The following is a 24000-nucleotide window of genomic DNA, read 5'->3' as shown; positions in this document are numbered from 1 at the left end:
AAAGTGACTTTTAGATCCATTAAGGCCATGAAAACACTGCTATTTTCATATTCCTGCACATTAACCACTCACATAAGTTACAGAGTCGACACCTTGGAGTAAATATTTTATAATTCATGAATACAAGATTCACTTCAGCTTGATGGAAAAAGAACCAGTTTTAGACTTGAGTTGGAGTTCAGGTAAGGTGGAATCTGTTTCCATCATCCTGGGGGCTATTTTGAGGGTCTCTCGCTTTGCTTTACAATTGCAGCTGCCAAAGTGCAATTCATGAAAGAAGATGGCTTGCATATCATTTCAGTTTGAAATGGAGCCAAGAACAAGATGAAGCATGTGAAGAGGCCTGATTATTATGACTTTCAACCGGATATTACCAAGTCGTCAAAGACGGTTTTTGTGAAGAGTTAGTCCAAAAGACGTCCCAAGATGTAAACTACACAGAAGAAGAGTGTTTTGGAAATATTTCATTGTTTCCATATCTTTTGGTCCTAAATGATAAACAGACCGAGTAGCTGAAGAACAATCTCTCAAACACCAGCCTATCCTTTGTCTAAAGTTCTGTCAGACGTCGGGACTGAAGTGGACCAAATGCTAAAATGTCTCGTAAAAGCAGTGCTGCACCCGAATGGGTTTCTGGTACATCTTACTCTGAAATATACAACCTATCCACAGGGCTCGTATTTTCCTTTTCAGCTGTCAAATGATGCAACCGTGCATGCTGCTCCGAAAAGACTCTTTCCTGTGCAATGTTTTTCTTTTTAAAAAATACCAATTTTTCTTCCAAGTTCAAAACCTGGATTTGGAAAAACAAATGTAGATGGCTTATACAGGCATGGGGGAAAAAAGAGAGGAAAAAAAAAACATTTTTATTGGTGGTAAATATAGTCATGGAGAAAACTAAGCAAGTCCTTGTTACTTACATAGGATTTAAGAGGACAAAGTAGAAGCCAGTTGCTGGTATTCCACTGCAATCAAATAATTGATCATCAAGTGAGACCATGTCTATAAAAAAAGAAGATTTGAAAGTTTATTGATATGGGTTACAAAAAAAAAGAGCTGAATATTTAATAGGGTGTCCTCATTTTTTAAATATGACTGGATGCTTTAATGTCCTTAGTTTCTTTAAGTCTTTTCAAGCCTCATGAAAAATAATGTAAGGATTTCAATTTTTTGTCTTTAAAGTTTCCCCTTTATTATAACCATCTCATTAGTATGGCCTGAAAGTTCCTTTACCAGTCGAAGCACAGCACATCCTACATATTTTTACATCAAGGACATTTTCATAAAACATTAATTATGTCTTTCCAAACATATTTTGCCTACCAGAGCACATGGAAGAAAGTCTCAAACACTAAAGCTATTTTAGTATCTTTCTAATTTTCCTCAGCTATAAAAATATGGTTTACATTCAAAACATAGATTCCTGCTTGTTAAAAAGACAGAAACTTAGGTTTTAGAGTTTGAGATGCCATACTGCTCAGTTTTTCACTTTACATCTGATTTTTTGTTTTTTCGCTTTTTTGCCATTTTCTGTGTGAGAGTCATTGTTCCAATCACCTGAATATATTGTTTGTCCTTTCTTCTCTGTGGCAACGTAGTGAGGTTTATCAGGAGTGATACTGGTACAGCCACAAGGGAACTGCCTCATTATGCTGGAGTAGCAGGGGATGTTCAAGGGTTTTTCACTGCTTGCTTTATCTTCCCCAAAATCTTGCATTTATTTATTTCGACACTCATTTGACAGTACCAGTCAACAATTATGCCAGGCAGAAACAGACTTTTTCTGCAACCCATAAATTCATGGAACTGGATCTGTCAATACATAAAGACTTCACAACAGCTCCTCTCAGAGAGGTTAAATCGTGGTGAACACAAACATGTCTGATCTGACCTTTCACCTTCAAGAATTACAGTCAATATTACAGTAGTTCTTGTAACAGGCAACTCGTCTTGTAACAGGCGAGTTGCCAGTTCGAAACCCCACTCTGTGAAATCTTCCACTCTTCTCGGTCTTGTGTCCTTGGGCAAGACGTTCACCCTCCTGATGGATGGCAGCCTGGCTTCTATCAGACTGCCCCAGGGCAGCTGTGGCTACAATGTAGCTTATCACCATCAGCGTATGAATGACTGACTGTAGTGTGAAGCGCTTTGTGGTCCTCTGGACTCGACAAAGTGCTATGCATGTACACACTATTTAGATCTAGTCAAAATGCCTGAAGTTTGAATATTTTTGTGAAGTGTTGAGTTAAAAAATGTCAGAATGCTTGTCAATATATCAAAGTTTATCTTATGAGTTATCATATTTTTCCTTATTCAGACAATAAGAAAGGAGTTAACTTTATGTGATGATGGTGTAAAATATGAGCCCGACTTTTTCTCGATTAGAATGATTGGCTGTTAAGAACTTCAAATGTAAAAACAGCTCAGGTCATAATCTAGATATAATGACTGTTATTACAGTTTGCTAATGGTTTGGACCTTAATAAAAAATGTGCTTTATTAAAAAAGTAGCAGATTACTCTTTTTTTATTTTTCGTTGACAGTATGAAGTGACTTTATCCTCTGTCTGCCTCTGATTGATTGTACAGCCCCTTGAGGCGTCTCTACAGGAACCTGGCGAGGAGTTCTGTGCTGAGTTCAGAAAGACTTAGATGAAACCAAAAGCCTCCAAGAAGCATTGCCATGATCAATTTGCTTGATTCGGTTGTGATAAATGTTCTTGTTTTCACTGATATCAAATTAACTGGCCCAGAGCCAACCGCCTTGTGAGGGACCTTCCTGCCAGAACAACAGTCAGGGTTCTAGCACATTTTTTAGTCTTCAAATGAGGAACTTCTAAAAATAGAATCTGGAAGAAAAGAAGAATGGAGAGAGAGAGAAGGAAGGAATCAAGGGAAGTTGCAGAGATAGGACACAAGGAGGGAAAAAAGTCACGAAAGAAGGAACAAACGGATTTTTGTAGAGTAGAACTTTTGTTTGTATATTTGTACTTTAGATTGAAATGTAAAAATATGTATAGCATATGTAATAGAGCTGTTTCTTTTGCTTCATTAAATTATTAGTCGGCCAATTTTGTTGTTACTAATAACATATTTATATCTCAACTTGAAATACTTTATTGTTCCCGGGGGAGAATTCATTTGCAACAGGGTCTACAAAATCCACACATACAAAAGCACTCACACACCAGAGAGAACTGAAAAAACTTTTTTTTTTCCATCGTCGTAATTTTAGAGTGAAGCCAAATACATGTTAGTCCAGAAATATACTTAGAAATCTCTTTGCCTCTTTTATTAGAGAAAGAGACTTGAGACTTCTGATTGATTATGTGACTGGTTATGAGACAGATATATTCATGTACATTAATCATGTTTAGCAGAGCACGCTCACACTGCAAGCTGCACTAACCACTGCATCCTCCTTTTAACTTTTACTTAATCATTTCTAAAAGCTAATCACTAGATTAAACGTACCAACAGTGACTCGAAGTCACATGTATCACTCAAGTCGTCATAAAACATTACCATAAAAAATAAGCAACCTCTCCACATGCATCCATGTGGATCTAAGCGAACAAATCAAGAGTAAGAATCTATTATGTGCAGTGGGAATCAGTCCCTGACAAACCTCAGCGAGTGAAAAACACATTACAGAAGTTGTATGGATGTCTCACACCTGCATGGTCATTACTTTTGCCGAGGCGCTGATGTGCATTGTGATGGCCAGTTTTGCTTTTAGGTTTGCGTTGCGGTCAAGAATTCAGCTTTTTTAGCCGACGTTCTCCGTGATTGAAATTCTCAGTCAGCCATCAATCTGCATTATAGACTGATTTCCTCTTGTCTGGTGGGGGCTAACTAAAACAGATTGAGACAGCTCTAGCTCACTGCATTGCTAATGGCTGGCAATGAAAGACTTCTCTGTGCAGTTGACCCGTATGTGGAACAGGATCACGTCGCAGCTCAGAGCGGTGAAGAGAGCACAGCTCAATACAGGGGAGTCTCTTCGGCATCAGTCACCAGTCAACAGCATCCTCATCTTATTGACTAAATGTTGCCCAGAAATAGAATCTAATCACAGGGTTTGGACAGGCTCTAGTTCTCCTAATGGTTTACCATTAGCCATCTGGAACAAAGCCCAAAGTGTAAAAGGAAATATAACAATACATTCCGAGGGTCTGTATTGCATGGCAAAAAATGTGCTCTCAATTATTGCCACAGCACTGGCATATTTGCAGAGATCAGAAGAGCTTTGCAGCAAAAAAAAGAGAAAAAAGAAAAGATTACTTGCTCACCCCTGCTTTGAATCCTCCTCATTATTTTCTGTCATACCAGTCCCTATTAACCTGTAAAGGCCACGGAAAGCAGAAGCTAAAATCTTGGGGGTGGGGGGGTTGGAAACGGCATTTTCTCCATTCAGCTGTTGTTGAATGGATGATACAAGGGAACAGTCTGTAAGTGAAACAATTACCCAAGCATTTTTTCTCGCAAGCAGGGCCAAAACAGAGTCATTACTTGCATGGCATAATTGACAGTGAACTCAGGCAATCTTATTAATTGATTACCCAGACCTTTTGGTAATGGAAAATGCAAAGTCTCATTGTATCAGCAGCCTCTCTGTCCCCCCTTACTTTCTAGCACAGGAGGGAGCAGATGGAGACCCACTAATGATTCTAGACTTCGCCCCCCATTCCCCCTCCATCATCATCGAAGAACCTCTCAAGGAATTTTAATTTTATGCCATCAAATAACCTTTATAGTGTAGTAACATGCAGCACAGTGCATATCAAAAACAGCTCAGGCCCAGGGGAGATATATAGCTTAATTAAGATAACAAGTTTATTTCTTAAAGCAGGCAAAGATGAGGATGCGGGAGTGTGCCCCCGCGCCTCTCTCATGCAGGATTCAGCCTCCAGCTCCTCCTCTGATGCATCGTTTGCATCAGTACTTGGGAACCCTTGTCCGCGCGTTGCTGCACCTCCCCACAGTGCGTTCGCAGACTCCTCTTTACCAGGTGATGACAGGCGGGGGAGAGAAAGAGAGAGAGAAAATAATAGCTCCTGATTAAAACAAAATTATTCTCAAAACTCTAAAGTCGGAATCGATGCATGATGGAGACGCGTCTCGGTTGCTGCTTTTTTATCCTTTTTTTCTCTGAGTGGATTTGTCTATTATCATTAACTTCCATCCTGGGCGGAACAAAGGCGGAGGTAAGGTGCATTCGCCAGTGCCAGCAGCCGCTTGTCGTAGAGGTACCCCGGGAAAGAGCGGCCCCGGACCAGGCGGGTTCCGACGCAGCTCCCGGTGAAGAATTCGTCGGATTTGTTGAGGAGTCGTTCAGCGCCAGTGGAGAGGAAAAAGACGGCGCTGCGGAATTGGTCGCGAGTGAAAAAAGTTCATTCAAACTACAGCCGCGGCCGGGGGAGAATGAGACAAGTGGTCTGCAGGGAGACGGGGGCCATCAGAAACTTTCCCACCCACCTCCAAGCGCCTCCGGCCCCTCTTCTATTAACTCGAGTGAAGAGAGAGATAACGGCTTCAACTCGACCGGGGACGCAGATGCGGTCGCTTGGAGAGTGCGAAGGAGCGCAGAGACCTGGTCCGGATTCCGGGGCGAGGGTGTGGAGGATGCTTCGGTTTCGGACCAGGAGGAGTTCGAGCTCACAAGTTCAACATTTGCCCTCGCCGGGGACACAGCTCACAACCAGGCGATGGTGCACTGGTCCGGACAAAACAGCAGCGTAAGTATAACCTACTTTGTGGCGCTCCTCATTTTACGCACGGCTGTCTTTTGACGCAGTGTGGTCAGCGCTCACTCACGCATCTATGGTATGCGTGGCTAAATTTGAAGCTTTTGTCCTGCGCTGTAGTCACAGGAAAGAGGTGAAAAACTAAGAATGCTGACAGGTCGCAGAGTTTGGTGGCTGATATTAATGTGTGCCTGTGCCCGCCTTCCATCTCCTCTGTGTCGCACACAGAGCACTCACGAACACAACTTATTACGGCTGTTGCTGCATAGTTGTTGGAATATATAGAGAAATGCATTATCTGTAAGATTGCCCAAATGATCTTGTTTATAAGTTCAAAAAATATATTTCCATAAAAAGAGAGATGCGTCTTTTGATAGTGATTCCATCAGGTCCTCTCGATAAAGCTTTTTCTGTTTCCCCCTGTTTTTGTTTTATGATTGTTTATTTAAAACAAATACTTAATACATTCATGCGTAAAAGTAACTATAAAGGTATCTCTTTCTTGGCCTAAATTGAAACTTTCATCTACCTTATTAAAAAAAAAAAAAAAAAAAAAAAAAAACAGGCCTACACAAACTTGAATCTAAATTAGGTGTGAGCATACAAGACCGTGAGCATTCACAGTTGGACATCGTTAGCATGTAGAGTTGGAATGCACCTAACAGAACTGCATATGAAATATTGCCTCCAAGAAATAAAGCAAGCAAACAAGTTACTGAGACATTGGAGACATCACAGTTTCAGTCACTACTGTGACCTGATATTTCGTGCAGCTCTAATAAAAATATCATAATCATAATGATTATAAATAATTTTAAGATGTGATCTTTTAATGCAGACTTTCGGTACTTCACAGTTTTAATAAAAATGGGGAATTGTGGCTTTTTCTTGAATGATCTCCTGTGTAAATCCATTCTTCTGCTCCCCACACAGCTGTCACCACACATCAGAGTCCCACACAAAACCACACAAACCTATTTCACCCAAAAAAGAAAGAAACCTTTTATATTATGACCTATTTATTAAGATAAAAATAATTATAAAATATTGTTCTATTATTATTAGCCCTGGGCTAATAAGTATTTTTATCTTTTATTTAGATAAGCTCAAATACAGATTTAAGAATATACTATCTGATGATCACTGAAAGCTAAGATTCATATTCCTATTTCATTAGCCACTCTCCAGATATGGCCACGTTTGTTGAACTTCCCATTAATTTGTTTCTACCAAGAAGAAATGGAAAACTTATTTGGGTGCACTGCCAGATCATTTTGTTTTGTCCAAAGAAGTTGTCTCACTGGACTGTGCTAGATGGTTTGGGGTGTTATTCTTGCCTTGTCAAATAGCATAGTCAAATGTGCTAAACATTTAAATTAAAACTATAAGTTGGACAGAAATAAAAAGTGTATATATATATATATATATATATATATATATATATATATATATATATATATAGTGCTAAAAATGCTTACAGAGTTCACCTGCCTTTGGTATCTACCACAGCTTGCAATTTCCACTTGATGACTTCTGTGGTCTTAAAGCTCAACAAACCCTGAGAGGAGAAGATGAGCCAGTGTGGAAGCACTTAAAACAACAGGGAATATTCCTTGTAACAAGCTCTTTCTCCATTTAGAGCCTCATGTGCAAGCAAGGAATGTCAACATCTATTTGGAGCTCCGTCATATTTAACTAAAACCACAGCTTGCTACATGGACGCTTTTTAGTCAAGAGGAATGATCTGAATTATTTGTAAACCCTCAACTGAACTGAGTTTGCTATGAGACCAGTGAGTGTCTTGTCTGATCAGCTAAGAATGAAAGAATAAGCTAAGTTGGATGGTTTCATATCTGAGATCAGTTGATAGTCATTTGGGGCTATTATTTAATTTATGCCAAGTAATGTTAAAATCCAAAATTGCTGTCTGGAAACAAATATTAAGATTAGGTCAGAGGCAGAAGACATCTAAGACTTTTGCCTGTTGGACGTTTTAAAGAAATAAAACCATCTAAGGCAGTGAATACAGGAGTAGCAAGACATGCACACATGTATATCATCAGCATAGCTGTTTATCTCAGATCCATGTCCTTATTTTCGGTTTCTGAAATATTTTTTTAAAGTTACTTTGTATTACCCTATGTGCCATTAGCATGTAGTGTTAGATCTCAGTAATTTAATTATCATCAAAGTGAATGTTTATTTGAGTTAATCAGTAAAAAACTTTATAATGAAGAGTTGGGAGGAAGGAAAGTGTGTGGTTCAAAAGGGCGCACAAATGAGGAACAGTCACATGCTTAAGGAGAATGTATAGCAAAGTCAATTCAAGAGTTTAGTTGAGATACACAAGTTGTGATCTGCAGCTGGAATCAAAGGTTCAAGAGCCACTACACTCACAGACAAGTCCAGGAAATGTGCTAATTGTTTTAGACACACTTTCCAAAGCTTCCTACCTGGACTAAGGAGAAAAAGGGCAGTACTGTTCCCCAGTGGCCCAGTGTCTTCAGAAGAAAGCCAATTTTGCATTTCATTTGGTAACCAAAGTCCCACAGCGTTGAGGAAGAGATTAGAGGCAAAGAATCAGAGCTTTTTCGGGTCCAGTGCAAAGCCTCCATGAGCAGTAATTTATTTAAGTGCCATGTGTTCTGCTGATTTTTGTCCACTGTGTTTTACCAAGCCCGGACATCAGCAAGTCTACCAGAAAGTGTTGGGGCACTTCCTTTTGCTAATTAGAATATCTAATGTACCAGTTTCATTTTTTGAATGAAATTCTTAAAATAAAAAATTTGATGATGTTCTAATTTAATAAGATGTGCCTATAGTCCCGGTAGTGAGTTCTAAGTCTGCTCCAGACTTGTCCTAAAGGGAGGAAAGCGCCAAAGAGGCTTTCTAGATATCAAAACTATCTCAGCTGACTCTTTGACGCAGAGGACTCCACTCTGAGCTTCCCCTCATTTTATCTCTAGGGTCCACTTCAGAGGGAGATCATCCAACCATTTATCCAGGATATTCCGTTTTTTCAGTCACGATCCATGTAGTGCAACCCTTAGGTACAAGGGTCGAATCATATACAAACCAGTGAATTGAGAGTTATGCTTTCCCTTTCCTTCTATAACTTGTTAGCAAGTTGTCAAGATACTTGAAGTCCTTTGCTTGAGGCAGAGACTGATCCCAGTCCTGGAGGGAACAGTCCACCTCATTTGATTGAGAACCTTGGCCTCTGACTTAGAGGGGCTACTGCTAATCTTTTGGAGAGTGATGAAAGACATCAGGTCAAACTGCCTATTAGCACAAAATTTGATTTCAGCCTTTTTAAATCAGTCTTTATTGATTTGAGACAGCAAAATAAAATAAAAAGCAGCAGCACTTCCACTCAGAAAAAAATAAAAATCATCCAGTAGTTTAATAACACATTTTGCTCACACTACACAAACTAAGCCTTTTTCAAACCTTTAAAATCTTCCAACTCAAGAATACAGAAAGCAGAGGAGCACATTGTTTTTACTGATAGATATGTATTTATGTATTTCTCATATTTTTCTCAAGGAGGGTAAAATAAAAATGGGACTGATGTGTTCAAGGTCTTGGAAGGCTGATGCCTCCCTTCCAGCTCACACTGGGCAAGATCAAGGACAGTTTGACTTACTCACCGGGAAAATATAATGACAAACACATTCACACCGACATTCAATTTAGACCTTTTGATATCCCTAGTTAGTTTCTCAACCAAAGAAAAAACTACAACAACTGACAAAAAAAAAAAAAACTAAAGAAGCTGTACCTTCTATATTATGTGAGGAAATTCAACTGTAGAATAATTAAATTAGCTTAACCTATATCCAAAGTGGAGCCACATATCTATGAAATTTAGCCAATAACTTAAGTTGAAATTAGCAGATTTTGATATTTCAACGTGAACTTCAGACCTTAACTTTGAAAGTGACAAACGTTGGACAATAAGGACGAAACTGAACAAGCTCTGCTGCACTCTACAGCCCTTTCGATTTGAAATCCCTTATATGTGTGCCTTTATAGAATGTCTTGCCCTTGGATGATCATAGAGGTTCAGAGAATCTTTGATGAACACAAGCTGATTGAAATTATGCATCTGCCATACGCAAGACAGTCGCTCAAGGCTGTGGCAGCATGAATACAACTCAAGACGTTTTATTTAGAATAAACATCCGCTAATCATCTAATTCTTTTGCACTCTGTGTTTTTTAATCAAATCACTAAAGCCTGTTGATGAATTGCTTCAAAGTGAAATGTTCAAGTCCAATGGCTGATACCTTGGTATTGAAATCTGATTCATGTTCATGGACAGGAATATGAATCAGAGCTGTAGCTTGTAACGGACATGGCAGCTCTTCTATATTTTCCAAGGTTTTACTATTAGATTGCAAAACTGAAGGGCTTTCAAATTGTGATAATCATTTCATAAATGAGAAAAAGAAATTATGACAGAATAAGTAATAAATACTAAAAAATAAGCCAGCAAGCCCTGAACAATAATTCCCTGACAAATATAATATAGAAAAGGGAGGAAAGTAAATTATCAGAGCAATGTGTTTCAAACTATTTAAACACAAACTACTTTTCAAATGTTTGACAAAACACAGTTTTGTATTACAGTATATTACTGATGCACAGAGGTTAAAAATACACACAAAGACAACCTTAATTTATAAGACTCTGCAAGGTTATTGCTTTTTGATTACTTATCTAACGTCTAAGAAAACTCTAGTCGAATATTACAAAAAAGATCAACATTTCATCTAAATCCTTAACTGTAAGGAGAAAGTTGAGTGACAGAAAGAAGAGCTAAAATCTTATAACTAGATTCCTAGCCGAACATTTTCAACTTGTTGATTATATAATCTGGGGCTCATTTTAATGTGAAATAAAATGCCTGTTCGCAACTGTCTGCCTTTTTTCTAATCAAGAATGATTGACACAAAGCAGGAGTTGGATATTAGAACTTGAATTACAGGTGGATCTTGATAAATTATAATATAACTGAATATTTCATGGATTCATTACACACAGAGTGATATATCCCAAGCCTTTATTTCTGTTAGACTTGATGATTACACCTGATAAAAACCCAGAATTCAGTTTCTCAGAAAGTTTGAATATTACATAAGACTAATAAAAAAATATGTTAGCACAGAAACCATGAGTACTAAAAATGTGTTCATCTACTGTACAGTATTTGCATTAAATATTTAATCGTGCCTCTTTTTGGATCAAATGCTGCAGCTGTGGAGTGTTACATGGAGGAGGTCAGTCTTTGCCTCTGCTCCGGTGTTAAAAAATTACTGGTTGTCATAATAACTGCAGTTCCTCTGAATTGTTAAATCTAGGGAATGTCTTCTCTAATTTAATCAAACCATCATGAAAATTTATCAGATTAAAATGAAAATAAATTAAAAAATGCTTTAAATATATGACCCAAAGTACAATATATAAACACACACACACATGTTGTACATGTAGGTTGTGGAGTCCAGAATGACTCCGTCTGAGAAATGTTGACGTGTTCAGTTTTAATTATTGGAACAATATTACTGTCCGAATTAAATAAAAATAATACTGGCAGGTGTTAAGGTAAAAACAGATTTGCTCATACTGCAAGATTCTCAAAAATATATCAAATTTTCACTATATTTTAATATTTAAATAATAACTACATTAAAAACAACAGCAGAGAAACAACAACACAACAGTGCCATTATTCATTTAACAAAGGACGGAGCAAAGAAACAGCAGGTTAGAAATTACGTACATCCCTATTTTTTAATAGGTTGCAGAATAACCTTCAGCTCTAAAAGCTATAATTTAACTTTTTTGACAAATGAAACTACTACTGTGTTTTCCCTGCATATCAGTTATAGATACTGGAAAGCAAATTGTTTGCATAATTCCCTCCTCTGCTCCTGTTGTCATCTTCTATTCTACATATTGTGTGACCAAGACTATTAGAAAATGGGCTTTTAGGACAAGAAGCTGTTTATTTAGATGCATGTCAACACTTGACCGACAATGCTCTTTAAAAATTAAAAGTGTATTTTTTTTCTAGTTTAGGACTCAACCAGTATTTGAACTCAACAGAATCCTATCTCTTCCATCTTGAAGTATTTTAGTGCATATTGATAGACCTAAATAAAATTTCTGCTTCCAGTAAGTTGTTTATCTTATTGAGTGTATTGGATTTCATTTTCTAAATTGATGCTCCTTTTACTTGATTTTTCTTACTTTTGAGGGAGTCAAGTCTCATGTACATTTTGAAGCAAACCAGTGGGTTGAATAAGACCTTCACACCGAAATCTCCCAGTTTGAAAAAATGTGAGTCTTTGTCATTCTCTAGTATACTTAAGTTTGATTCTGGATTTTGCCATGGCCTTTGCAAGCCCCCTGATTATTCTCTTCTTCAGGCATTCTGTTGCTGAGTTACTGCTGTGTTTGGGGGGGATTCTCATGGCGAATGACCCAGTTTGGCCTGATTTTCAGCTGTCAAACAGGGAGACTCACATAAGACCCTGCCTGTACCTCTGTGTACAGAAGAGTTCGGCTTGCTTAACCCTATAACGCCAAACGTATCATATATGATACATGAGTTTTTGAGACCTCCAAATTAGCAGTGTGACATTTTTTTCCCTAAAAAACCCGATGTATACAATTAGACACATGTAGTGCACTGATAATCCAACAGGGGGTAGTAACTTTCTCGCCAGAGGCCTTTCCACTGATACTACAAGACTGCCATGGCAAAGGACTGGGACACATGCGTTTTCAGCAGGAAAACTTTGCCAATTTTAGAAGGTTAAGGTAAGAAAAAAAAATTTGTTTTGGGGTGAACTATCAATAGGAACACTTACTGAGTTGATGCAATGTAAAATTACTTAGTATTTTATCATAATTTATTTGTAAAACCGTGTTGAAAAGTGATGTATCAAATTTGATACAGTGGGTCAGTTAACTCGAAAAATCAGGCAATTGTCTTTTATTGTACTTCGTGTATTTTACATCATGTCAAGCAATGTACAGTCTTTTTTCATATAAACTAATGACATGTTTGCATGTTCATAATTTTGGTACATTTATAGCTTAAAAATAGATATGCAACTTGGACCTTTTGCTTATTTTCAATGAAAACTGACCAATTCAAAGATAAAATAAACACTCTTTTTTGTGCCTGTGTTTTTTTTAGATGGCAAAGACATACATTGTTGAAGATATTCTGAATATGATTATGGGTGGGAATTCAAGTGACATTGAGCAGCTAGGGGAGGATGAGGATGAGGAATGGACTCCTGCAAGGATTGAGGAACACCCAGATAGCGGCGATGATGACCACCTGAAGAATGTCACGCTGTTGACGAAATCATGGTGCCTTTCAAAGGAAAATCACATCTACGGTGCTACATGCCAGGAAAACCTCACAAGTGGGGGTTCAATATGTGGGGACGTGGTGGGCAAAGTGGCTATCTATATGACTTTGATGTGTGCCAAAGGGCAGGAAATCTTGACCAAGAGAAATCTGATGTTGGTGCTACAGGAGATGTTGTCCTGAAAATGACCTCAACCCTTCCAGCAGGAAAGAATCACAAAGTTTTTGCTGACAATTTCTTTATGTCAGTTCCATTGGTAGAGCACTTGAAACAAAGAGGAATCTACTACATAGGCACAGTCCGAATGAACAGGGTGAAGAATTGCCAACTGATGGATGAGAAAGAACTGAAGAAAAACGGAAGAGGGTCACTGGATTTCAGAGTAAACCAGGAAAACAACATCATTGTGAGATGGTATGACAACAAAGCTGTGAACCTGCTCTCTTCTTTTGTTGGTGTTGAACCACTGGGCAGTGTGAAGCGTTGGGATTGAAAAGCCAAAACCCACATAATGGTTCCCAGACTGGCCATTGTTGACACTTACAACAGGTTCATGGGAGGCATTGACCTTCTTGATATGCTTTCTGCACTGTACAAGTTCAGCTTCAGATCTCGAAGATGGTACATCTACATTTTGTGGCACACCATCACAGTGGCAGTAATCAATGCATGGATCCGCTACAGAAGAAACCTGGAGAAACTGCATCCCAGGCAGAAACACCTGCCCCTGCGAAGGTTTCAGGCCTCTGTTGCCACTGCCCTCACAAGTGCACGAAAGGTCAAAAAGTGTGGCAGTCCTTTGTCCTCTCCGGAAGCAACGCCAACCCCTCCTAGGAGGAGGAAAACCACTGAGTTGCCCCCTGATGTGAGAAAGGATGGCCTCAATAATTTCCCAACATGGGGAACTCGACAGACATGCAAGCACTGTGTGGGCCACTTTGCCCATGTGTTCTGTAAGAAATGCAGAGTGCATCTTTGTCTGAAGAAGGACAGAAACTGTTTCCAAGCCTATCATAATGCAAAATAAAAAGGTTGTGAGCCACAATATGTCTAGAAAATAATTGAAATGTTATGTTCTCGAGACTGCCACCCTGCCAGTTCCATTGGTGGATTTGTTATTGCTGCATTGTTGTAGCACTTTTTATGTTTGGAATTAACAATTTATCTAACTTATTTGTGTTTTATTATGTTTTTGTTTGTTCAAGAAAAAATAATCTTTGAGCATTGTGACCCGATGTATCAAATATGATACAAAATGAAACTCATATATGGAAAATGATATTTGAAAAAAAATTTTTTTGTTTGTTCAGAGGGACCAATAAAGGCTCCAGTTTCAAAGAATTGGAATTTTCTGTCAGTTATTTCATGGTGTGGGCTTTACAGGGTTAAAGAGGGCATGGTGTCCAGGTTGTGTGACTGCAAAGCAAACACAAATTATCAGCCCCCGACCACTGTGCATGAAGGCTGTTGTGAGGTGTTTGTGCTGATCTGTGATGATTGTTTTGTTTGTGTTACAGCACAACTCAGCTGTGGTCAATCGAAATGGTAACTTTGTTCATATGTAGCTTTATGTGTCATGTGCCGCCATGCTGTTTTTAGTTGCCAACAGTCATAAATATTCATGAAGACTTACTCATGTTCATGACAGGTGTTATGTCATAGATAGATAGATAGATAGATAGATAGATAGATAGCATTTATTGTCATTGAACAGAATTCAACAAAATTTCCATTGCAGCTCCCATGCAAAAGGTCAAATATATACAGTAAAAATAAGCAAACGCACAATAATAATATGGAGGTGTCATCACAGTCTTATTCACTACCTGTCAAATAAAGTGTTACCGAGTTTTGCTCTGTCTTTCTCTCTCTTTTAACTTCAGACATGACATAAATGTCCCTTTTTACATAGCCTTCATATTTCCGAACTTCCTCTGATGTCATTTTTAACATCCCACTTAAAAGGAAAGTAACAAAAAATTCAGTGTTCTTCTCTCAGTCACAGGAACCACAATGAAGCATGTTGCTGTCACCTATATTTTGCACTCACTGATCAGAGTAACATGGCATTTTGTATTTTCTGAACCTCTGGTTACCTGCTGGTTTCTAGAGGTATTAGTAGAGTCATGTCTACTAAGTAGTACTATCAGGAAGATTTCCTATCTATGTTTCTTGGTTTCTTAGGTTGTTGGACAGGTTTAAATTTAACAATAAAGGCAGATTTTTGTAGCCATTTTCTGCTGATGTGCATTTCACCCTGATATACATATATTCTGTATTAGGGTTGGAAAAACAGGCTAAACTATCCTCCATTCTAATTCCTCACCATCTCATTGCCATTCACTTTCTTGGTCCTCCTGGACACATGTAGCTTCCTTCATAAAGCGCGCTGACATGCTCAGACAACCGCCTGACGAATGCTTTCAGCATGAACCTTCACGGGTTCTTCTCTCTCCCAGGAGGCCTGGATGGACAGTTTTGGGAGGCAGTAGGGGTGGGGGGAAAAGGGGTGTGCTTGATGTTGCACTGTTACAGGTAGTGAACATCTCACACATAAATATATTCATAAAAAACATAATGATGGGAATCGCGAGAAAGTCGCACTAAGAAAAGTTTTTTTTTTTTTTTTGGACAAGTTTTGGGTCTGCGGTGCTCCTTTCCAGCATGGACAAACACCGCTCAACTCTGCACAGAAACCACTGGCTGTCTGAGTTCAGCTCTGTCAAGTCACCAAGCCTTCCCATGGTGAGCTTCTCTGACGCCTTCAGATCCTGCTGAGTGTGTTTTTTATATATATATAACCAAGCTGTGCTTGCCTCCCAAGTTTCCTTTCTTCTTTGCCAAATGCGGCCCAATGGAGCAGAAATTCAGAATCCAAATCAGGTGAAGATTGTTTTTCCAGAGAAGCATAACGCTAACTTGCGGGGAGCATAATGAGATCTCACCTCTTATTCTTTTTCCTTCTTTGTGTGTCATAGACACATCTTTTGTGTTTCACTTTTGTGTGTGTGTGTGTGGCAGCTTAAATCAGACTTATGCTGTGTGCTCAGCCTGTTTGCTTTTGTGACTCACTGTAGTTTCATGATCGGCTTCAGAATAAAACATAAAGCCTCAGAATGGTTGCAGCAGCAGCTGGTAAGGAAGAAATTAGCTGTTGGAGACGCGCTCTTAAAATAATATGTCAGGAGATTTGTTTTGTTGAGATTTATTTATTTTTTCCTGTCTTCAGCTGAAGTGTTTGCTCTGTGTTCTATCTATGAAACTCTCTCCCAGTTAGTTGTATTTGTTAGCATTCTTTTTTTATTATTATTTTTTTGGCCATTGCTCAGTTTACATCTCGTTTCGTGCTTCAGAACACTTTCACATAACAGTCGCCACCTGCAATTCTCATTGAGATGAGCTACACCATCTGGTAGGAAAACCTCATATTTAAAACTATGAGTTTGGTTCAGTCATTCATGTTCTCTATTTTGGATATATAGTGATGCATTATTGGCAAACCTCAAACACAGTTGGTGAGCCTAATAGGACATATGGATGAAAAAAAAAAAAATCCATCCATGGCATATTTATCCCATCTGCTGTTTCACTTCATCAGAGGAATTGCACTTTATTAAATAGTCCAAGAAGCTTTAGGTTTGTCAACATACGACTAATCTTTCACCATCTCCTTCAGTACTTCCACATTACAGACCGAGTGCTGAAGATTTAAAAGGATTTTGGAAAAAAAACCCACAGAGCTCGTGGCTCAGCGGGTACAGTTTTATGCTTGGGTTAAAAGTGACAGACCAATAGCTGTCTAATAATTGCGTGGATTGATCAGAGCCCCTCCTTGTTCATTCGGAGGCTTTTCAAGCTCAGCGGGCCGCTGTGTCCAAGCGGCTGAACTGGCTCTGGCTTTCAATTACGGTGAAAGAGCCAACGACGCGAGGGCATAAGCCTAAAGAAGATGGAAGTCGTTTCAGAGGGTCTATCAACCAAGCTTCTATATGGACACGGTGCTCATGTCTCAGCATGAGGTGCCTAATAAATGCAGACACTTGCTGTTCAGCTTGAAAGCCACAGCTGTAACACAAAGTGTCTGAAGTTAGCCTGCTGAAAGTACAGCCAAGTTGTTCACACATCAATAGAATTACATCACAAGTCACACTCCAGTTGAACTTTATTACTAAAACTGCTTTCTTTCTCTTCCATGATTAACTCCTTCATCTGTGAATATTCAAGTTTTATCTGTGAATATTCAAGTTTTATGAGGGAGTAGGCAGTTTATATTGTGCAAAGCGATATTGTGATGCTTCTTTTATAATTCATGTTTGCAGTGACCTGACGCACACAGTAGAGCCAACCGCTCCGACTTCAAACAAGCCAACTTTAGCACAACAGCTGGCCTACGAGGAAATGTTGCCTTTGTTAATGAACTGATATAAATTGATGTGACAGACAAAAGCCTCTGCACATTTCAGGTCGTGCTCAGGTGGTATTGCAGTGCGGCAGCGTGCTGCTGTGCCACTGGCTCCGGTGGCTGCTGAGAGATTTCACAAGGCAACAAAGAGTGGAAGTGAAGTAGACAGTTCTGCTGTTGTGAAAGGTGTTAAGTGATTCTGTTTATTGTGGTAATTTCATCAAGGGCTATTTCACTTACATCGGGGATTTCAACTCATTTGATTGTAATGTTTCGTTGTTTTAATTTATAGAGGTGGATTTTCTGTTCCACTGCTCTCGCCTGTTTCACTTTATTATTTTGGATTGAATCCTGGTATTCCTTTAGTCGTAATTGTAATATTATTTTAATGTTTTTGAATCACATACAGTGTCTTGTAAAAATGTTCACACCTCAAGCTTCAATGTATTTTATTTGATTTCTATGTGGACAGATCCACACAAGGTGTGAATTGAAAAATATTGAAAGTGAAATATATATTTTTTTATATTTGAGGGTTCATGAACACCTTCATTAAACCCAGTCCAACTTAAATAAAAATCTTGACATAGATATCAAGATTTTTATTTATACTGTAGTTCGATATAGATATCCACAAAGGCTTCAGTGGTTTGTTAGCAAGCATCAATGATGAAACAACATCATGGAACCCAAAGGATAAAGTTGTGGAGTAGTTTAAAGCAGGGTTAGGGTAATAAGCAGTAATAAGTAAGCACTCTTCAGTCCATCACTCAAAGAAGGAAATACCATTCGAACTTACCAAGACATGGGCGTCTTCTGACAAGCAAGGGAAAGCAACCAAGAGAGGCTCATGATAACTGTTGAGACATTTTAGAAATCTCCAGCTCAGGTGGGAGTGGCTGTCAACAAGAGAGCTATTAGCTGTGCACTCTTCAAATGTAGCTTGTAGGCTTTTTGCTTTATGAAAAATGTTCCTGTAGAAAAAAAAAAGCTATAAAAGTGGTCAAAATAACACTCAGAGGCACCCTATAGAGAAAATAGAGCATATTTTAAATACATTTAGGTTACATGGAAATTCAATTTGGCACTTTTGGTTGACACTGTTGATATTGGAATTGCTGTATAATATAAATGCATTTTAAACATTTTCCCTTTATTCACATTGGGCCTGTAGCATTTTTTGACCACTTGGGTTTTCCTTTTTGCTCATTTTCATTGTTAACATGCACAAGATGTCAGTACATCTATTGCATCAATACAGGTCCTGCTTGATTATAATAAGGGTCCTGCAGGCATTTTAAGTTTCTTAATGTCAGTAAGGGGGCATAACAAGACACATGAAAGACAATGCTCTGGTCAAATGATGCCAAAATGCACATTTTTAACCCTTGCTATAGATATGAGTGCACTGTACATTAAAACCTGGTGTTGGCAGCATCATGCTTCAACTGGGACAGGGAAGCTTGTCTTAGTTGATAGGAAGATGATTACAGCTAGAGCAATTGTGAAAAAAAATGTACAAGACTACAAAATACTGAAGACTACAGAGCACAAGCACAATTAAAGGGATTGGATCTAAGTGAATTCATGCTTAAGAATAATTCTGTGAAAATACAGACCTACATTCACTTAAAGTGGAAGGTATACTCTTGATCCATGCTGACTGAGCTGGATGCTGTCTGTTTTGCAAAGATGTCTGTAGAAGTGAAATAAGGTCAAATCTTTCTTCTTTTTTTTCAAATTGAAAACCATAAATCTTTCCTTCACTTCACAATTATGCCATTTTTCATCTTGGTCCGCCAAATTTGTATTTGTAATCTAAGAGAGCATGATACGGTTTGTTAGCTCAACACATTCAGTTGATGTTGACAGATACAGCTTCCTAAAATTATTTTAACACAAATCTTTTTTCCACCGCACTGCTGAATTTGCGAGCTTGAATTTATCAAAGCTACGTCAATTTTTTGTTACCATTATTATTGATATTCCAATCACTAACTCCTGTAACAATTGCTATTATGGAATCATCCATCTGTTTAATTGCTGTTGCTAAATGTGATGACAGTCTTATTGATGAGGCAACTTAATTCCAACAGCTGATGAGGCTGGATCAGCGGGCCGCTGAGAGTGGGAATGAATTTCAGTGAGTGCTCTCGTGTCAATTGTTTCTTTCTTTAGTAAAAGGAGTTTGTTTTGCATTGTCTGGGCACCTATATCCCGTTTAACAGCTTCATTTCACACCAGTAATCCTCTCACTCTAAGCCCTGAAAATCACCCATTAGGCCTCCATTTGTTTAGACGTAATGATCAAATTCATCCCCGTCCATTTAGCTCCAAGGGTTGAGATTTACAAAGGATTAGAGTTGAGAAATCAATTCGCTTTCTCTTGGATGTCTGGTAATCCAGTTTGGAGACATGTTTGTGTTGTTGTAGTCTAATGAGTGCGGCAGTACATGACACCTTTGCTGGAATTCAAAGGGAGAGGTAGACTAAAATATGTAGGAAACAGAGTCTGCGTCGCTGCTACCAGGTTTTTTTTTTCTGATCATTAAAAGAAGATCCTGCGTCTGGTGATTTCAAATAACAATCTAATGGTTTGCAGGTCGTGCTGAGCTTCAAGCAGCTAACGCCTGACAACTACAAAGTGAATATTGTATTGTTGTATTGATGTATTAGCTACAGCCATGAAACATTGCTCCTAAGAAAGAAAGCTTCTCCAGTCAGTAACAAGACTTTATGTATCCCACTGCAGCTGTTTGATTATTCCCAAATAAATATCTATGATTAATTCCAGTATAGAAGAAGGGAAAGGTACGCATTTTGTTCTACTTTTCCAACTTGTCTAAGTTGTTTTGTTGTAAATGACTCTGTCAGCGATGGTATGACCTTTGGAAGGTGTACAACTAGTTTACTGGTACATCATAAATCTCTGCAGCCTAGTCTGGACATCGGACCAAAGTTGTACCAAGCTGTGCAGATAATTGCACAAAAATAAAAAAAAGGAACTCCTTAAAACAATATAATACTTTTATGAAAGGTGAGAGCAGACTTGGACTAAAAACTAAGAACTTTCAGTTGTAAATGTTAATAAAATCATATTTGGGCATCCAATTTAATATTTACTATGCATGAATAAGGTAAGACACGTCATGATGGGAATCACAAGCTGTGCAGGGACCCATGAATAATAAGAAAAAACTGAAGACTGGGGGAATAAATAATAAATGAATGTCAATATTTCTAATAACTGTGTGTTTGCAAGAAGATTACAGAAAAGAGGAACAAAAATGAATTAAACATTACTATTTAAGTAGAAAATCTTTGGGAAGATGTGGTTTTTGACTCAAGAAACCAAATACAAGCATCTAACTATTTGAGATGGTTTAACGAGCGAGTATACAGAATAAATGTTTTAAGAATAAATAATATTGTGCATCATTTGCACATATTTCTCTCCAGAATCAAAATGAGGTAATTGAGATTCAAGTTTAAGATTTTTGACTTTTACTTATGTGTTTTTAAATGTATGTATAGTCAAGTACTATTCTCTTATGCAGGGCCAGACAGCTGAAGACTTTGTTTCAGCTGCAGGACAGAGGAGGGGAAAAAAACCCTTGTTTACATGAAGGACCACTTTCTTTTTACATCAGTGTCACCCCATACAGTCATAACGTTTGATAATTAGGAAGTAGATCTGCAAGATAAACAGAAGGGCTTCCCCTGAAGAGCAGTATGATGCGCAGGCTTTATGATTACAAACATGGGCAGGATATCATTGTGGCAATTAATTTGTATAAATAACAGAACAAGTTTTTTACCCCCCTCTAACAGTTGTGGGTTTGTACTTTTAAAAATGACTTTTTTCCAGGAAGAACTTATGGAGATAAACAAAAAAGTTAAGCTTCCTCTTGTTTTTCTTTAATTTAATTTCTGTTGATGAAGAAAAATTAATCTTTAAAGCAGTAAACAAGGCTTTAAAGATCAGTAGTTGCATGAAAAAATGCTTGCTTTGATTAAAATTTTAATGTTTTCTTAAGAAATTACCCACAACATTGTTGTAAAATTTTAATTTACAAAAAAAATAAATAAAAAATCTTGAACTCTACTATTATGACTGTTAAACACTCAAAGCAGCATGTTCTGCTTGTAAGTTCCTCTGACATGAGTTTATTCTCAGTATCAGGGTCGGAGTGGGATTCATTTTCCCGGAGCTTCTTGCCTCAGAGTGGCCCACTTAAGTTTGCAGTAACTTTAAAAAAAAAAAAAACATACTTGGAAATATTGCCTAAGATGAAAAGTAAGTCAATAACTTATATATTGACTTATTTACTTAAATTTACTCATTTATTTTTCTTTTAAAATATCCTCATACCCATTTAAGGGTGAACAATGTTTCTTTGTAGTTTAAAATTTTGTTTTCTTAACAAGCAACAGAGTTTATGCATATCCTCAGCAGTTATTGCATTCCAGCTATGCAAATTGCTTGGCCTCTCTTGTCGGCCAGTTCCCTTTTACCTTTTTTTCAAAGTTGAAACTTTATTCCTGTGTTTGCTGCTTGTTCTGTCTCTAAAGCCTCACCACCAACAGCCTAGATTATTTGGATACTTGTTTTTCTCTGATGAATGAAATTTTCTTCATTCGGGTCATGATAATGTTATCTTTAATTTTAGATAATACTAAACATAAATTGGACAAAACAGTAAAAACAGAACGAATACGTCAGACGACAAGTAACTTTTACAGCAATGTACCATAATGCTGGAAACTATACTAGATGCAATAAGTCTGGTCTGTCTTCTGTGTTTCATTCAAGTCATTGACTTAAATTAAGACCGGCCCATATGGCCCATAAACCCAGTGGGCCCACTGGGATTTTTCCTACTTCTCATGGTTAGCTTCTCTGAGACTGCTCAGAATATGCACATACAATTTTGACCTCAAATTTTAGACTCTCTGTGACTAAAGATCAAGTCATTTTGAGTGAATTTTATTTGATCAGGACTAATATTATGCTTTTAACAGTTGACTCACATGTCTCCTTCATCCCTGTGATGCTTTTAGCAGTACTTCAAATGTGTCTCTTGGTTTTACTTGTGGAAAGTACAACACACTCCTTATGCACACTTATGCACAATAGTGAGTTAGCATTTGGTGTAGCAATTGTTTTATAATCACTGTTCATTCTTTATACACAACTCAGGTTTCTTTTTTTTATTTCAGATACTTTATGCGGATCTAAATCATGCCAATATGTATCAACAAAAGACTTATAGGGGACAACATGGGGGGAATATGTCATTAATATTCTAAATGAAATGAAGCCGCATCTTTATGTGAGACTAAATATGCAGAATTAGATGACTTCTGTGTTCGTACATCCAATTTTAAACACACACTGCTTTCAAATAGGTTAGAAACAACCAAATGTGTCAGCATCATATGCTAATTATATTGCTGGTGCTTCGCAGTTGCCAACTGTATTGTAACAGAAATCTGTCAAGTCTGACCTGTTGCAGTCACATTAACAGATGCACATCTGCATTGGGTTAATTTGGCATACGATACGATCAGCTTGTCAGAGGAATCAAACAAATTGCACAGTTGAATAAATAAAAAATAACATCACTCTCCAGCTCATCAAACACCACAATTTATAATTAGCTTCAGCATCCAGTCTTTTTTTTTCTACTTCTGTAAAAAGCAAACAAACCACTAACTCAGTTTAAAACAGCGATTGAACTGCACAGAATAATCCGCATGGCTTCTGATTAAAGCAAAATCTTAAATTTCGACTACTCCCATCCAGCTTCATTATAGTTTTACAGTAAACCAATGCAGCCTGTTTGTTAGATTTTTGTGGCAGAGCAGCATCTTGTTGCGATAAAATTGTAAAAGGACTTGCAGAGTTTGAGATGTTGATGTGACTTCTGAATTAGCTTTGTGAGAGTGATGAGTAAGAGTGGAGTTTAAAAAAAATTATGAGTTTAAAACAAGTAAACTTATCACAGTCCAATGCAGACCAACTGACAGCCTGCTCTGGCTCAGAACAAATTATTTGGAGATCAACCTTCACCCAAGACGTTCATTACTGTGTAACTACTTTGAAATTTGATTGATTTTGCAATCATGTTTTAAAAAAAAAATATATTTTTAATATTCCCTTCTTTCCCATCATTTCAGATCCATGCTTTGTTACTTTTTTCATTTTTCTCACCTTAGAACCGGTTCATCAAAAATATAAATAACTTTTAAATATACTTTTATGGTTTCAATGTATCACTCTGTAATAACTTTTAATTTGTGCAGAAAATTTACATGTTCATTGAAAACTTCTCCTTCTGTTCGCTGATTGGTTCGGTAGAAAATCTACTGGAGAAAATCCGAGTGAAAGGGAGAAAGTCCAGACATTACTGTAAGCAAGTTTTTTTGTCAAGCAGAATTTCACAGGAAGGCAATGGCCA

The 24000-nt window shown here is 37.8% G+C and overlaps 1 protein-coding gene across 4 annotated transcripts in view; it reads left to right on the top strand.

The window, feature by feature from the left end:
* Window positions 1-24000, top strand: part of LOC102230130 (VPS10 domain-containing receptor SorCS1-like) — a 68807-nt gene that overhangs the window by 3765 nt on the left and 41042 nt on the right. For 3 of the 4 annotated variants that reach the window (XM_023327841.1, XM_014470939.2, XM_023327842.1), the window contains exon 1: window positions 4909-5737. The exons of the other annotated variant lie outside the window; for it this stretch is intronic. In XM_023327841.1, the coding sequence (XP_023183609.1) occupies window positions 5105-5737 (633 nt within the window). In that variant the 5' untranslated portion in view covers window positions 4909-5104. Of the gene's footprint in view, window positions 1-4908; window positions 5738-24000 lie in introns of those variants that run through there. 4 annotated transcript variants of the gene reach the window in all.

Source organism: Xiphophorus maculatus, chromosome 22, assembly GCF_002775205.1.
Source record: "Xiphophorus maculatus strain JP 163 A chromosome 22, X_maculatus-5.0-male, whole genome shotgun sequence".
In the NCBI taxonomy this organism is placed as follows: Eukaryota; Metazoa; Chordata; class Actinopteri; order Cyprinodontiformes; family Poeciliidae; genus Xiphophorus; species Xiphophorus maculatus.
Note: the sequence above shows the minus strand (reverse complement) of the source record. Positions and strands in the feature narration are given on the sequence as shown.